Source organism: Sylvia atricapilla, chromosome Z, assembly GCF_009819655.1.
Source record: "Sylvia atricapilla isolate bSylAtr1 chromosome Z, bSylAtr1.pri, whole genome shotgun sequence".
NCBI classification, from domain to species: Eukaryota; Metazoa; Chordata; class Aves; order Passeriformes; family Sylviidae; genus Sylvia; species Sylvia atricapilla.
Genome location: NC_089174.1, coordinates 42,195,351 through 42,211,985, shown reverse-complemented (window position 1 = coordinate 42,211,985; position 16,635 = coordinate 42,195,351). Strand labels below are relative to the sequence as shown.

The 16,635-nt window shown below is 42.0% G+C and overlaps 1 protein-coding gene across 3 annotated transcripts in view; it reads right to left on the bottom strand.

Annotated features, from left to right (window-relative positions):
* Nucleotides 1-16,635, bottom strand: part of ABCA1 (ATP binding cassette subfamily A member 1) — a 92,937-nt gene that overhangs the window by 43,467 nt on the left and 32,835 nt on the right. For all 3 annotated transcript variants that reach the window (XM_066338738.1, XM_066338737.1, XM_066338739.1), the window contains 2 exons: nucleotides 4,794-4,915; nucleotides 581-766 (listed from right to left, as the gene is read on the bottom strand). In XM_066338738.1, the coding sequence (XP_066194835.1) occupies nucleotides 581-766; nucleotides 4,794-4,915 (308 nt within the window). The remainder of the gene's footprint in view (nucleotides 1-580; nucleotides 767-4,793; nucleotides 4,916-16,635) is intronic.

Genomic DNA, 16,635 nt, shown 5'->3' with positions numbered 1-16,635 from the left:
TCCTAGATCCAAGTCTGCTCTGATCTCCAGTTACCTCACAAATAAATATTTTCTTGAAATTCAATGAATTCTTCCCCAAATACCCATTCAGTTGGTTAATTTTTGAAACAGGACTTTAAAACTTGACTCACTTCACATGATTTATACCTACTTTAAGGCTCTGGCCAGTCAGTTGCTAGAAACTTCTGAACTCAGTGGCCCCATGCTAAGGGCAGAGGGCAGTGCTTTCAGAGCTCAGCACAAACCAGGCTTGTATATGGGCTCATTCCAGCCAAGATACAGCATTTGACTAAAATACAGGGACAACCAAGAGCCTGCTTGTTATTGTGCAGCATAAAGACTTTCCTCTTGGCAAACTGAGCTGCAGACCACACACACTTATGCTCTGCAAGTAGCAGACTGAACAGGAAAGGTAAGAATGACAAAAAGAAGCAATGTTGTTCATGCTCCCATGACAAAGACTGACCTCTTTCTTCTTTCTAACTGCCTCTAACGAACTCTGGAAATGCAGGGATGAGTTCCTAGACTGAAAGACACAGAAAAGGTCACTGTGTCTTCCTGGTGGGGCCACTGAACTCACCTGAAGAGGCTTCAAGGGATTCAGGTTAGCACGAAAGGATTGCTCAGCTGCATGGAGTTTTTCCTTTGACAAGGTGCAAATGAAGTCTTCAGAGTCAGCTGTCTGATTTTGGGTCTTAAGAAATTCAGACGATGTCGAGGTATTGCAGAGATCTCGCAGTCGCATTCGATGACCAGACACAATGACCTATGAAAGTGGGAAAAGCATGTAAGTCTGCCTTCCTCCAAGACTCCAACAAAAGAACTTTGCTCAGGTTATTATTGAAACAAAGCAAATCATTCATAACATTTTCAGATAAAGGTGAGATGATGTTCTTTTCTACAGGCTGAGCAGCCCTGATTCCTATGCAACTTAGTTCCAAGGAAAACCCTTCCTTGCTGAGAACATAGGAGAGAAAGGTCTCTCTTCACTTCCCTGCAAATATGCACAAAGCAGCAGTGATCCTGTCCTCCACAGTAGCCATTTTCTCCAGCCAAGGGTACACGCATTGCCTAATGTTCAGTCTTCTGGGAACTGAGACACAGAGAAAAACAAGGCTTGTGACCAGACAAGTCTGACAAATCTATGTGAAGGGCAAAAGACCTATGTCCCAAACTACTTAGACGTATCTGCCAGCCACATTTTCTATGCAGTAACGATTCAGAATCATCTCCCTTAACTCTGAAGTATCTACTCACTAACTGCTGAGACAAACATTTTGCAGTGTTTTTGAGCAGATAATGTATCAGCAAAAAAAAAAAAAAGTTATCTTACTCACTGTAACAAAAAAGATAAGATCCTAGAGTCTTCCTTCACAGGCATACTTTCTTAAGCTAATGGTTCCCTTGTCAGTAATGTTTCCTAATCCACATGTAATCACCTTATTAAAAAAATTGACAAAATCCCTTTGGGTTATCACTGGACTGTTTCAGACCTGATAAATTCTTTTAATAAGGTTAGTTACCAACTTCATGTTTGCTGTACAACAAGGTCCATGTCAAAAAGCTGCATACTTCTCAAAGGTGATAAACAAGGAAAAATCCAGAGTCTACTATTGGAAAAAATCTTTTGTTTGCCTTGAGGCTAGACAGATGCAACCATTTTACTGTAAACACACAGGTAACAACAGCTGTTAACTTAATTTCTTCTGTCATTTCATAAGACTCAGTGTGCATAACCCAACTTAGAACAACTAAAGAGGATTGATCTACATTCCAGAAGAGTTAGCAGCTCCTGAACCAGGCTGGTAAGTCTGAAATTTTTGGCCTGTCAAAATCAAAGAGGTAGGCACAATCTGGGGGGAAAAGTGCATTTCAGGAAAAAAGCAAATGACACTGACAGGAGAAAGAAGGGATTTTTAATGCAATACTCATGCAAACCTTTAACTTTGGTCTGTATCCCTATGCCAAAAACAGGATCTTTCAATGCCACACAGTTCTCACATTAAGACTTGCCTTTTGAAAATCTGGGGTGCTTTCTCTTTTGCCAGCAGAGACACTACTACCAGTATTACAGCCACGCTGAAAAGGAGATATTTGTGGGCCACTGAAATAACATTTCCAGAACAAGCTTCCCTAGGGAGACATACAGAAAAATCAGTGTCTCCCAGTGCCTCAGTGTTCACTCACAGGAAGTGAAGGTGACCAACCTTCCAACATTCTGAAAATGTCCACCTTTTTCACCCAGACTTTATACTCTTTTGGAGAGAAGCTGCCATTTTCAAGCACTGAGGTTTACAGCATGAGACCTTAGAAAAAACACTCTACCTATCCACCCCAGACTGAAACTCCCAGTCTTTCCAAGTCTGCAAGTTCCCTAACCACTTGCAATCATCCTGCCATCAAGCAAGCCATGGTGTCTTCAACAGGCAAAAATACATTCAAAAATACATCCTAAATGACAGATTTAGTCCCCTAAGGACTCTCAAAGTGCCAGGCTCATGCCTGAAAGTAGTCACAGGTAATTGTCCTGTTCTTATATATCAGATAATTCTCTCTTGGGACTTCTCCTGCTTCATGAAACACAGATTTGTTCCAAGCAGAATATGCACTGGCCATTAGTATTTACTCTCCACTGTTATTCATTGCATCATGCTGCAGCACTGACTCAGGAACTCACTGTGCTTTCAACTTTTCAGAGGGACAGGACCTATTCCTACCTCCAAGCCACACCAGAGCTGTCTGGCCACACCACTGCAACAGCAGCATACCAGACTTGATTATGTAGCAGCCTGCCCGCTGCTGACCCAGGCACCTTCCAAATCCCCCACCCTTCTGAGCACACCTGCCACCACTGGTAAAAACACAAGGCTGAGCCACTCAACCCCAGGAAGCAACAAGCCCATCAAGACAAGGCTTTGGTCGCTGTCATCTGTTTGTACTAATTTCAGTATGCTGGATACACAACCCTGCTGGACATGCTGGAGTGCTGTCATTATAGTCACACTGGTGAGCAGTCCCATCTCCTTAGTGACTTCAGTTTCTTACCTGGTTGCATATCATAACTTCCAGCCTCGCTGGAACAGCCCCAGGACACCCACAGACTGCAGAAGGCGGCTGTATCTTCTGTGAAAGGTTAGCATACTCTGGATAGGCACTTCTACTATATGACTTTGGAATGAAGCTGTGACCCACTCATTCACAGACCTAACAAATACTGTCTGTTAATACTGACGTCACTAGTCAGCTCAGCAGTGAAGTAAGATCTCCAAACCAGATCTCCAGCAAAATCAAAGATGTCCATTTTGTGAGTCAGATAAAGTCATTCTGCAGGAAGGGAGAGGTCTGCATCTCTCATTACCATCTGTATTAGAAAAGTGCTCAAACAAAATTTGTTGGGCCAGTGCTCTGCTCTGCAGCCTAATGTCCTGATGCTCAGATTGGCCTTTCTTGCCATCCCTGAGCACAGAATGCTGTTATAACTTAGCAGCATTACTCTCAGTACTCTAGCAGAATCAGCTCAAGAATTACCAAGAGCACAGCTTGAAGCATTCAAGGAAAAACAAGGTGACTGATCGGTCTTTCACCACCCTTCAGACACATTACGTGGGTAAAAGCTAAGGTTTTTTCCTATTTCTATTTCCACATAGAACCAATGCAGTATGGCAGTCACACAATGTATGATGAGGTTTTTTTGCCAGTTTGAAAATCCTTTTGCCTCTCCACTAACTTAGGGAGAATGTGAGAAAGCTGTTGCTGCAGTCTTCCAGTTACCCTCCCAGAATCATCTATAGCATGATTCTGTCTTAATCTAATTAGTTTCAAGTAAAACAAAACCTGCAACATAAAATGGGTAAGAATTTTTTCTCTGCTTTACATTTTTAGTAGAATGTATCCTTAACTTATAGGATAACTTATCAAATTGCACTAAAACAGATGGCCTGAAAGAATTCACTGCACAACAAGACAATGTGTGCAAAGAGGGACAGCATCTGTAACTACAGAGAAAAAAAGGATTAATCCATTAATCCATTCCACGTCAAAAAAAAGATCTGATATGGAGTTGAGGATCAAAACAGATTTCCTCCTTCTTTTGCAAACCATCCTTTGCATTCTTTCAAGAGAACCCTAGGTCTTTCTTTGAAGTCTGTTCTGATTTCTCCATTAGAAAGGATGCTGGTGGACTAATTCATCAAGCCTAGCAAAAAACACATTACAAGCTTGACAATGACAGACAGCCGTCACAAGACAGGACTCTAGCCCACTGTCACCACCAGCTATGTTTATGACTGCAATCATGAGCACTCTGGATAGCAGGACTTAGTACTACGTAATTTACAATGTGTCTGTCTTGATGCGCTGGCCACAGACCTAAAAGTAGAGCTTCTTCTGCTGCACAGCAATGTCAGGTATAGCAAGACCTAGAAACCTGCTCCAGTCAAAGCTGAGTGACTGAAAACAGTTGGAACAGCACTAGCAGCTTAATTGATGTTTTACTTCCATTGAAAAAAAAAAAAAAAAAAAAAAAAAAAAGAAGGAAGAAATGAAGAAATTCAGTTTAGCTTGAGGATACTATTATGCAGGTCAAAGTATTTGCTCAAGAGGTCACAGTGTCCTTTTACAGCTTAAAGTCATGTAAGACAGTAAACTGAGGGCAAGAGGGAAGACAGAAGGGGGGAATACATTTTATTCTGTGTTTCTACAGCACCTAGCACAGACGGGTCCAGCACTGTGGTTCTTGGCACTACAGCTAAACAAACACAAGAAAAGCATTATGTTAGTTCAAAGTACTCTACCTGCTGGAGGTTGATCCCTGCACCCAGTAGCTCCTCTACTGCAGATGATGGCATGGACAGATTATGATGGAGGAAGTCAGAGAATGTCTCATTGTCAATCAGGAAATCCCGAAGTTTCAAGTCTGGAAAATGACAAAACAAGCAAAATCCTGGTCACAGCAAAGCCAAAAGAAAACTCATGTGAAAACACTGAACAGGAAAAGTCAAGCTTACAAATGAGGGAAGAGGGAATTACACAAAGTATCACACAAAAGGAAGAGGAGCTGCTGGTAAAGTACTCTGAAACTTGGCCGGCTTCAGAAATGTCAATCCATGATGTCTTGGTCTCAAAAAAACACCTACCAACAACAAAAAAAGCAATCAATCTACAAAACCAACTCCCATTAGTATCATTACTTCAGGTCAATTTGCTCATATATACACAGAAGCAAGGCAGACCAAATTGGTCCACTGATCTGAAACCTACCACAGCATTAGCACTTAATCCTCGTGTTGTTACTGAACACGGGACTGAGCTGGTGCATGGACCACTGAGGGATTACAAGCCTGTAGTTAACTATGTTAACAGCTGATGTACTCTACCATAAATTTCAAAGTCTGACATATGCAGACACATAGGTATGACACACAAGCGCACACAGATCTAGGAAACAATCTTAGCTACTTGGAATTCAAAAATATATTTGCAGCATTGTTTCCATTTTCCTTCCCCAGTGCCTCACCTTCTCAAACCATTCATGTTTCAGCACTTGACTTTGAAACTAATTTGTACTTACATCACAGCAGATGGGAACCATCTGGAAATTATAATCCAAGCACACTTACAAAGTCCGCAAAACTAGACCTTCAGAAGCTGACTCTCACAGCTGACACTGTTTTGGAGGTCTTTTTGGGGGTTTTGTGTGTGGGATTGTTTTTGTTTGTTTGTTTCTAGGGGAGGTTTTGTTTGGTTTGTTTCGTGGTTTGGTTGGGGGTTTTATTGTGGGGGGGAGGGAAGAGTGTCTAGTTTTGGTTTGGTTTTCATTGTTGCTGTTTCTTTAAGAGAGAGAGAACAAAAGTCTATCTCCACAATATTTAAACAAGAAGTGATGAGCAAAGCAGCTATGCCAGGAGGTGAGAGACCAAGTCCTATAGGATTTACCAGAGAGAGCGGTAAGACAACTAGCTAAGTGTCATGCTGTATTTCCTACTTTAGGAATACAGGATGCAGCAACCCAGAGCAAATAGTGGAAAACAATGAGCCCTAAAGAGAAAGTAATGATATGGAAGAATGAAAGGCTTGTACCTTTTCCCTCCTATGGGGACAGCTGTAACAACCTTTTCCCCCACCTCTTGTGAAGGAGGGTTTTATTGTTCATTTGTTTGTTTTCTGGAGGATTTGGGTTTTTTTCGTGAGTTTGGGGGTTTTTTTGGTTGGTTTGCTTTGGTTCTGTAGGGGGTGGGTTTTGCTGAGTTTGAGCAGGTGATACTGTCATGAACAGGCCCCACCAGGAAAAAGTATGGTCTGCACTCGGAATGCCTCTGGAGGTAACAGGGACACTGGCAGTTCGGGTGCCAGTTCTGCTTCCCAGCCCGATCCTGGCGGAGGAGCCGGCATGGGGAGGAACCACGCGCTCTGCTCTTGAGGCACGAAGTACACGGGGTTACTGACGGTCATTGCTCCCTCATCTACATATCCAGTTACAAATTCCCCGTTGCCTTTTTGTTCCACACGAAAAAGTAAATCACCCGCCTCAGCTGAGGCAATGTGGAGGTTACTCTGGGGCAAGAGTTTCTTCCTCACCCTCCTCTCTCCCACGCAGCAGGACCACTCATGAATATGCTGGTTTTGAGCATGCCCCTATTAAACCCCGCTAACAAAATCCACCATCACCCCCACTCCCCTCTCAGGAAAGGCTGAGAAAAGATCTGGTTCCTGCAATAACACAAAACCATCCTTTTCTTTCCAGCAAAGGCTAAAGCACCCTCCTTCACTGCAAGCACAGGAAAAACTTCTCCCCCACCCCGATTCCTTGGTTACTTCCTACATGTGCCAAACTCACTAAACGTTCCTGCAGCTTGTTTATTTTTTGGTGAGATCATCAACTGTTCAGTAAGTCAGATGGACAAAGCGGTGGCTGACTGAAGGCACACTGGCATGCAGAGATCAGATGTTTGCACACTTTTTTCATCTGCCTCTACTTAAGATATTTTTCAAGCTTCTCTTAAAGGGCCACATGCCTTATGGAAAAAAAAAAATGTAGCCAAGCAATAATGCTTTCAGTTTTCTGTTTCCTCAGTGAGGTGTTGCTTTTTGGTTTTTATACTTTATCTGGGCTTGGCTTGGAGGTTTTGTGCCATATGGAGGCATGATTTTTATAGTCAGGGGGATATTATACAGGCAAGTGCAGGAATGCAACCCGAACTACACCGAGATTCCTGCTGACCTCCCTGTAATCTTGACGGGGGTGTAACATCTTTCACAGCTGTAATTAACCTGCTCAGCATTAGCAGACCATTTGTCCCTGGCCTTTTTTGTCATGCCAAGCTTTTTCAGACTTGTTTAGCACTAGAATTTGCTGAAAATCAATGCTGCCTTCCAAGGAACTCCTACAAACATCTAAACAAGTTTTCATCAGCATTTGGAGTAAACCATGAAGGAAACAGAACAAGGTTACCAGAACTGTAGGGCAGTGTTTGGCTTCCAGACAGCTGATCATGAAGCTACAATCACTACCAAAGACCACATGTGAAAGCTCTGCAAGACCAAGGCATCAAATCCCAACACCACAGTCCTGGCTGCAGTGCCCTAAGCACACAGACAGGCTTTTGTACCATGCATTTTCTCCCCCACCCCATCTGGTCCTACTTCCAGGACTTGTGGGTCAGTATCTTATGCAATCCCTTTTGAACACAGAGGCATGCATAACAGCTTGCACATGAAACCACTGAATGCTGCAATGCATCTAAATTATTTTTCTGAATACCTTAAGAAATCAAGAGTTAACAGAGATTTCCTCTGGAAAACAGCCGTTCCCATCCAAGATGCCTGCTCGCCCACTAGGGCCTAAGGAAATAAAAGAACATTACCTAGAAAAGCCCCTCCAAAAATAGAAAGCAAAAGAAACAGGCAAGCCTTCTGAAGACTAATACCAAGGTTACTTAATAATGCAAACACTTGGAGTGGAAGAACACATTTTACCACCGCAGGCCTACTACTGCAGTATTTTCCTGACATAAAAGTTTAGACATACTATCAAGTTACTCAAATACATGAGACAAAATGTCAGCTCAAACATGATATAACCTCCATGTCTCCTCTGTGTCTTGAGAATGCCCAAGAGCATCGTTACAGGCAGTCACTGCAAGCTGGTAGGCACAGAACAATGCCAGGCAGCACACTGGACACCAATCTTCCCATGTACTTTGACACGGACATGCAGCCTCTCCTTGCCCCCCCACTTCACCTTCAACAGAAAACTCAGGGAGCTGCAGCCCTGCAGGCTCCCTCAACTCCAGCACAGAGTTCAGCCTCCTGGCTGAAGCCATAGGCCCCAGCAAACAAGCCAAGCCCTAGGCACAAATGAGGAGACAAACCTGAGGTCAGACTGAGCAAACAAACTCGAAGACTGACAAATCTGATGTGAAACATCTTGCTGATTCAGTGGTGGGATAGTCAGCAGAAATAATACTGAGACAGCTTTTCCCCATGGCAGACTTACTTTTGCAGTTTCAGTCCTGACAAGGGAGCAACAGCAGACAACAGAGACCTCTGCTTATAAACCAAGCAAATAACCCCCAAAACCAACAACAGGGCTGAAATGTCTTTGCTGTAATTAGCTCCAGTTTGGGCACAGTATGACAACGCAACAGGAGACCATCCCCATCCACTTGAAACAAGCAGAAGAGATATCCACATCCCTTGTGGGACAGGGAGAAAGATCCTCTGTATGGTCACACAAGGAAGCTTCCAGCACAACTGAGAACTCTCAGACCTGGAGGCCTTATGTCTTAACCACAAAACATCCCATCCTCTCTGAAGTCACCAGTCAGGATTAGACAATTACACATGGCAGCAATCACATACTTAACAGAGATATTTTTCACAAAAGGCACAGCTGTCCTTCATTTCCACACAATTCAAATGAACCTGCATTCTAGGCATCAAAACCAGAAACTCACGGATTTTCAAATCTCAGATCATCTCCTACTGTAACACTGTATTACATCCTAAAACTTGCATTTTACTGACAACCCAACCTTCTCCAGAACCTTCATGCCAAGGCACAGTGGTAGGCCTGTCAGTACTTGCTTAAGAATCAAACCTTTGTGACAAAAAAACCAAAAAAACAACCTAAATCCCAAAAAATGTATTCAAAGAGCCCAAGACAATCACATGAATTGGTAAAGGAAAAACAACGTCTATGCTTGCTATATTACTGATTAAAATGAACATCAAAATAAAAATATGCATTATAAAAAAATAGGAAACCAGTGCTATGTGGGGGGCTCTGGTTCCATGCAGACCTGAACTGAACATTGATTGTGCAGTGAAGGAAGCATCTGCGGTCTGAAAGCCATAGGGGTTTAGTTTCTTACTTCCAGAAACACATCTCCAGTTACTTTCACAAGCTCAAAACGTGGGTGAAAGTGCAAGAGAAGCCATGGCTGGGAATCAGTTTTAATTTACTGATCTTACTACAATTATGATCACAACAGATCCCATAGCGAGCAGTGACAATTTCCAACAGTACTGGGAAGACCCACAGACAAGTGAAAAAAAGCTTCTAGGGACAGGTTACAGGACAAGACTTCTCAAATGCCTCCCCATTCTTTCTTCCTTCACTGAGAAGCACAGTGGTCTCATACCTTCCTTCAGAAACTTAATGGTGCAGCAGTGTCTTTTAAAATTAAACAGCAGAGTGGGAAAACAGAATCCCATGGGAATTGTCACTATGTTATTCATATCCTGAACACTGTGTTCTAAAAATAAAAGGCATGCAAATGGTATTCAGTGTTATCCCAATCCACTGTCGAGTACAAAGCTCACCCAGTTGATGTTAATTTGTGGGGGTTTCTGCCCATAATCTACAATATATCAGGTTTTTAGCCACTTTAAAGCTAACAAGCTCAATGAAAACACTGTGGCAGTCAGACCTACTTCCCAGCTTCACATACCTTAACTCTCTGTAATAAACAAATGAAGAGAAGGGTAGAAGGAGCTTCATGCCTTAAGTTAAGTCAGCAGCTAAGAGGAAAGTAGGGCAACATGTCTGATCTACAGATGGCTTTTTGTCATCAGATTTCTCTCTGCTAATCAAACACACAAGAGTGAAAACAATTACATTCCTTTCTTTATATACATTGCACTTGGGGAGACTTGCTAGCCTTTGGCTAAGCCTGTATTCATCATGTATTCAGCTAAATATCAAGCCAACATAGAAGCTGGTACTAAATTCTGACCCTTATTTCTTACCATAAAGACTGCTCATATGGCAACCCAATCATTTTTATAAGAGCAACTAAGGAGTCACAGCAAGATTAAACAGTGAAATTGGAGACATGACACACTTTTGCTTCATTTTTTTTTTTTAAATCAGCAAGGTTCCACAACTGCCCAAAAGAGACCAAAAAAAAAAAAAATGAGAAGGTTTCCCAGCTCAGCACCTGTGTCCACCAATTAAGAGAAGGAGCAAAGCAAGGAAGAATGTCAAGCAAGCAAACAAGGTACTTTCTTGTCCCTGTTCAAAGAATTCAGACTCACAATTCCCCATTCAGGTAAAACTGCACTTCTACAGGAAGGGAAGGCCCAGCCTGATTGCACAGCTGGCTGCCAAACCTGTGCAAAACTGTGTCCAGGCATGACTGGGGAACAAAGTCACAAGGCACCCTGGTCACACAGGCCTGCTGCATCCAGGGCACTGCTTCTTCACTGATCATGCTTCCAGCAACGGGAGATTTGGACAACACAAGCCCATGGAGATGCTGAAGCTGACACCAAGAGCAGAAGCACCAGCAGCTGAGCGCATTTACTGGTAGCACCATTACAAAGATTCTGGCTAGAAACCTGTCTTCTAGGAAATCCTCACATGGTGAGACAACCAGGGCAGGCAAGCAAATATTGCCACAGAATTACCGTGTAGACTGGAAGTTTGTACTAATTTTTCATTATCTGGGAAATATTCCTTTTGAACAGGTGACAGGTGCACTTGAACACCTGGACTGATTTTCACACTCATGACCTATCACTGGAATTTATTGACAAAAGATGTCTGAAGCTACTTCCTATAAAAATAAAAAGAGGCTCTCAAATAATTTCAACAGCAGAACCAAAGACTAAATGACTTGTAATTTTATGACCAACAAGAGTAAACTGAGAGCCATCCAGAGGAAACAACAATCTCCTAATGGTGAACCATGCTACTGCAGGGTACCCTACTGAGCCAATGACCCTGACTGACAATGTGTACAACAAACTTTTCACAGTGCTGGACAAGGCAACAAGTTGTCATTTGCCTTCATTATACTCCTAATCTTGGACAACACATCAAAAAAGAATGATAAAGTAATATTTTAAAAGATTTTTGGTCTTGGCCTTTTTAGCAGTTACAACGTTTTAAGGATTCTTTTCCTCTAGGGTAGCTTTCACCCTGTGAGGTGAGGCCCACTCTCAAAGCTGCCTGTGTACCTGTTAATGCTGGCAAGAGCTAAACTGTCCTCTGAAAAAGTTGGACAGCCATACCCTGATTTGTGTACAAGAAATCAAGCAGCTCAGCAGGCCTATTGTGCAGGATCGACTAGTGCAAAAATACAAGCCTAACTTGCTCAAAGTGCTATTCCTTCTGCAGCCATGGCCTGACCTGTTTTTACAGCAGGCTACATCTCTCTGCTCTGAAGCCATCACACATCAAACACTGCTGCCTCTGCAGACACTAGATAATACCAAAGTGAACACCCCATTAACCAGGGCCCATCATCCTCGTATATCTGCCGTGACAAATGGTGATTTGAGTAAAGAGGGGCAGCTTGTCATCCATCTCCAGCAGTCAGCGTCTCTCCTAAGAAAAAGTAAAATGCTGTGCAACAGGCCCAGGTCTTCCCTCTCATCTTGGGACTGTGACATTGGGACCACCTCCATTCCCCTCTAAGTCATTGTTTTTGCTTAGAAGAGCTTTAAATATAAAAAAAACCTCCAGCACAATTACTCTGGCAGAAAGCACAGCTCTCAGCATGTACCAACACACATACACAAACCAGTCGTCAGCTAGCCTTCACTGGGGGTACACTCACTTCAAGCATGCAGTGCCCATTAAGCTGGGATCCCACCTCTGCCCTGCACAGGAAGTCAACAGCAAACACAAGGCTAATACATCCCTTTGTGCAGCTGTTTTGTGCTAAGGCCATGTATGACACACACACAAGTGAAAGCCAAGACACAAGGCACAAAGGCAAAAACCTCAGGCTGGTCACCACAGCCCTGCCAGCAAACACAGCCTGCAGAGTTCCTGCCTAAGGAGGGGCACACCCAACCATCTCCCTGAGCCCCACATTATGGCCCAGAGCAGATGTCCTCGTGACCTTCCCCATTGCAAGGCAAATTCTGTTATCTGCACCGACAACCTGAAATAGAACTTGCCAATGAAAAAGAAGAAAGAAATTACACAGGCTTCTCACAGTGCAAAAAAACTAAGCAGGCTTAAAGGAAACAACCTACGAATAGTCATTGTATTGCTTTAAGACGCAAATTCTGAGCAAAGCTCCAAACTGCATAGTATTATTACTGGTTGAAAATTATCATGCTAATGTTCACAAAGTAAGGACAAATTGCTAATTTCTTAGCCTCTGAACTGGCTTGTCAGCCACAGATATGATGGACCACGGATGTGATAATATAAAATACTTCATTATTGCAACAAAATTGTTTTCAGGAGTGGTTAACTGAATACATTCAGGGATGGTATAAACTACAGAGAAGGCCCTGCAAACCCGGCTCAGAGCAAGATGGGGTCTTCCTTCTGCAGTAGGAATATCATGCCCTGGATAATATACACATTGTAGACATTTCAAAACCTCAGCTCAGAGAGTAAAATATATTTTAAAAAACCTCAAACAACAGAGAGACTGAAAACCAAATGCCATGGTCACATCCAGTCACATACCACGATTCTAATGGCAAACATAAGCACATAAGGAATGGCACTATGCTGTTAAAAATGTATGAAGCTAAGCAGAAGTTGAAAGGGTAATCTGTGACCAATGAGGACCCTGTCCAGAGTTCCTTGTATTTGAGCAAGTGACCGTAAATTTAGGAAAAAGCAGGGCTGGACATTTTATTTAAATGACCATTACTAATAGCAGAAATGTTTTCATAAGCTGACTATGTAAGCATGCATCCATGAGACTGCTGGTTCAAATGCAACCAGAAGACACTTAGAAGAGAATCATTCTGAACTCCTAAAACAAGTAGGCAGAATGAATCCAGCAGCATCTTCCTACTTGCAAATTATCACAGCACCACCTATCCACTCTGAAGAGCTTCTCCCATGAACCTGGCAGGGGTAATGATACACCTTAGGCAAAATAGCAGGCAGAGCTTTCCAGGATCAAAGCACCCTGACTGTCCTGCACTTGTATTTGCTCCTTCTTACACAAGAAAGGCTGATGAGAAAAGAAAAAGCTACCCCTCCCTTGGGTGTGAAGGCTCATCCTGCCAGATATCTGTTCCTCTTACTTGTTACAAATTCTGGGAATCTGACTGACATCTGACTTATTCTAAAGTTTAGCAAGATACCAAGTCTGCAGTCAGCAGATCTTAGTAGCTCTTACTTTTTTCCATGCTCAGGAAGACCTGACAGTTCTGAATTTAGTGCTAAATCCTAATGCTCCTGATCTGGCACACTGCAGCGTAAGTCACCTTCAGAACTAAGAGTAAAACCAATCAAAAAATGCCTAAGATTAACCACATTAAGCCAAGTGTTATACTGTACCTAATTTAACCAGAAACACTGTCTACTTCCACTGAAAACGTATCTACATCTAAAATATTTCAACCTCCCATGATTGCTCCCTACCTTTTAATTTGGTTGGTAACTGCAAAGCTACCCTTATGGATAGTTGTTTGAGTTTGCTTTTGAATCTCAAGTCCAATGGAAGGGAATAAAACCCTTAAACTTTAGCATTAAAGAAGAGATCATGTTTTCTGCGCCTAGTTTAGGGCAACCTTTGCAACCATTCGAGCCCTTCACAACTATAAATCAGACTGTTGAGCAACACCTCTTCAAAATAACTGAAGAACTTTCTCACTCTTTTCACTCTGTGAAAAACAGATGCTGAGTAGATAATGATTGCCCAAATTCACAGTTTTGGCTGGAAATCGTGTCTTTCATATTCTAACACTATACTACACCACATCAGGACGGTCCCAACAGACCCTGCCTTGGTAGTTTCAGGTTCTCATCGTTCCAGCTGGCTTTCTATTGGACTGTCATTATACTAACCAATCCTACCCCCTTTGGTACTAACATAATTTACTGGCTGAAAATACATCCTGGAGCATTTGCACCACTCTGTTTTATACAAAGGACTGGATTACTTCTAGGCACAGAGAAGAGCAGTGCCTCTTGGAACTTTAGGAGCCTGATTCTGTGTACCAGAGTCACTGGTAAGCATTCAATTACGTGAACAAAATGGAGTTATGTACTGCTGAAGAGGTCTTATGCATTATTTCTATGGATACACTGATAAAATTCCTTGCACTCACAGGAGGTGGCAGAGGTAACATGAAAAGGAAGGAAAAAGACCAGGTACATGAAGACACTGGAGGACTTAAAAGACTACTTCATTGTCTTGATTTGTGTTCTCTGGCTTTAGAGCACATTGTTCCCCCCCTGCCAAGTGGGAAGCACATGAACAGAGCAGGGTAAAACCATAGGTGATGGCTTCTTACCATGTTGTTACAGTTGTGCCTTTGACGCAATGAAAATTGTTGGGACAATGGACTTCCAATGGAGGACCACATCACATCTCAAATGTCAAAACCACTTTTTGATTTTTCTCCCTACTGCTCTGAAGTAGCTTTTTGTTGGGTAGGCAGAAGCGCTGTTTTCCTAAGGAGGTGGTTGACACAATCCAGAATAGACACTCAGACTTCAGATATTGCTATCCTTGCAGTAAGCTGTCTTGTCCCATCAGCAAATCTGCTTCTGGCACATATCTATTCTCAGTCACCTTTAGATATGGTCCAGTTTCAGCTGCACTTGTTAGAATAGATGGAGAACTGTAAGAAAAAGACCTCCAAAGATACTATAGTTTATGCTTATTAAATTCTGATTGTCTGTGGTTACGTAAACCTGACAATGTCAAGAAAAACCCATCTAAATACTACCTAAGGTAGTATGTTCCTCTAAAAATATGTTTAGAAGAACAGAAAGGTTCAGGGAGGGGAAAAACGCCCCCACCACAAAACACTAAAATAATACCCTTTCCTGTGAGATTTGAACACTTTCAAAGGGTCTTCTACTGCACCATTCTTAAAAGTAAAGCTAAATTAGAAAGGGAAGGAAACTGGCTGTTTATAGAGCATGTGTCACAGAACAGCATGAATCTCCCTCACATATAGCACACAGAGTGCTGCCAGGTCAGCATAAAAAAAAGCAGGACAAGATCTTCAGCTAATAGATGAGCTACATTCCACTAAATTTTCAGAGTGACACCAATTTTTTATCAGCTGAGGATTCCTGATACACAGACCTAAGCAATATGCAGTTTTAATAAACTCTGTTAATTACTGACACTCTAAATACGTAAGCATATGCCTATTTTTTTAACGCTGCAGCTATTGCATTTAACTCAATGGATTTTTCACTGAAATTTTGAAAATAAAACATATGAACATATAAGTACAAAACCCATACAGTAAATTAAAAACACATTTCAAACAATTCACAACTAGTAAATAAAACACAGCAACAGCAAAAACTCTAGGGTTGGAAGTGGAGAATGTCACATTTTAATGAAGTTGCAAAGAAATTCAGCAACAGGTAGCAGAATATTTTGCTCCATTTTAGTCAGGATCCTGGAATTAACACTCACTTATTTTATGACCAAAAATATTTAAATATAACATGAAAGACTGCCATAGATTAAAAAAAAAATCAGGCAAGTAGTGCTTGGTCCTTTTGCCTATGTAAAAAAGAACTTGATTGAAAAGAACAACATTTTTTAAAAGCCATCAGGTTTTCTTGCATCCTGACTGCATTGAAAACTGCCACATCCTACTGTTTCAGAATGAGGGCAGCTGTTTATTTATTTAGCTCACAGGAATGCTGTAAAAATTAGGTAATAAGTGTTTGTAATGCATGCTGAAGATAAAATGTATGATTACTAAAGACAGCTCCAAAGCTGAATATTAACTTGAAAGATATGGGAAGGTCAGACCCAAATTAGGCACTCTGGCCTCAGTACCAATCAAACACAGAAGTGTACAGGGCTTTTTCCAAATGGGGCAATTTCATAATCTCCACTCTCATGAGAGCTCAGGCCCACGGAAATCCCCTGAGAAAGCTGAACTTTTCATCAGATAACAGTGTTACAAATTTCCTAAGGGACTACTAAACTCAATGTGGGAAGTCTCTATCCTGTTGTCTCAACCAACCTCAGACTGTAGCTTAAATAAACCCAATGCAATCTTCCACAAATGAGGCAATTTCTCAAGATTGAGATTAGAAGTCAATGAACACAAATGCAGAATTTGCAAGAGTGGAAAACAGAAAATAAATGCAAACTGAAGCTAAAATGGCCTAAGTTTTGGCAACATAGCTCTTACACTAACAAGCTGTACTGACATGGCTAGGTACAAAGAGGC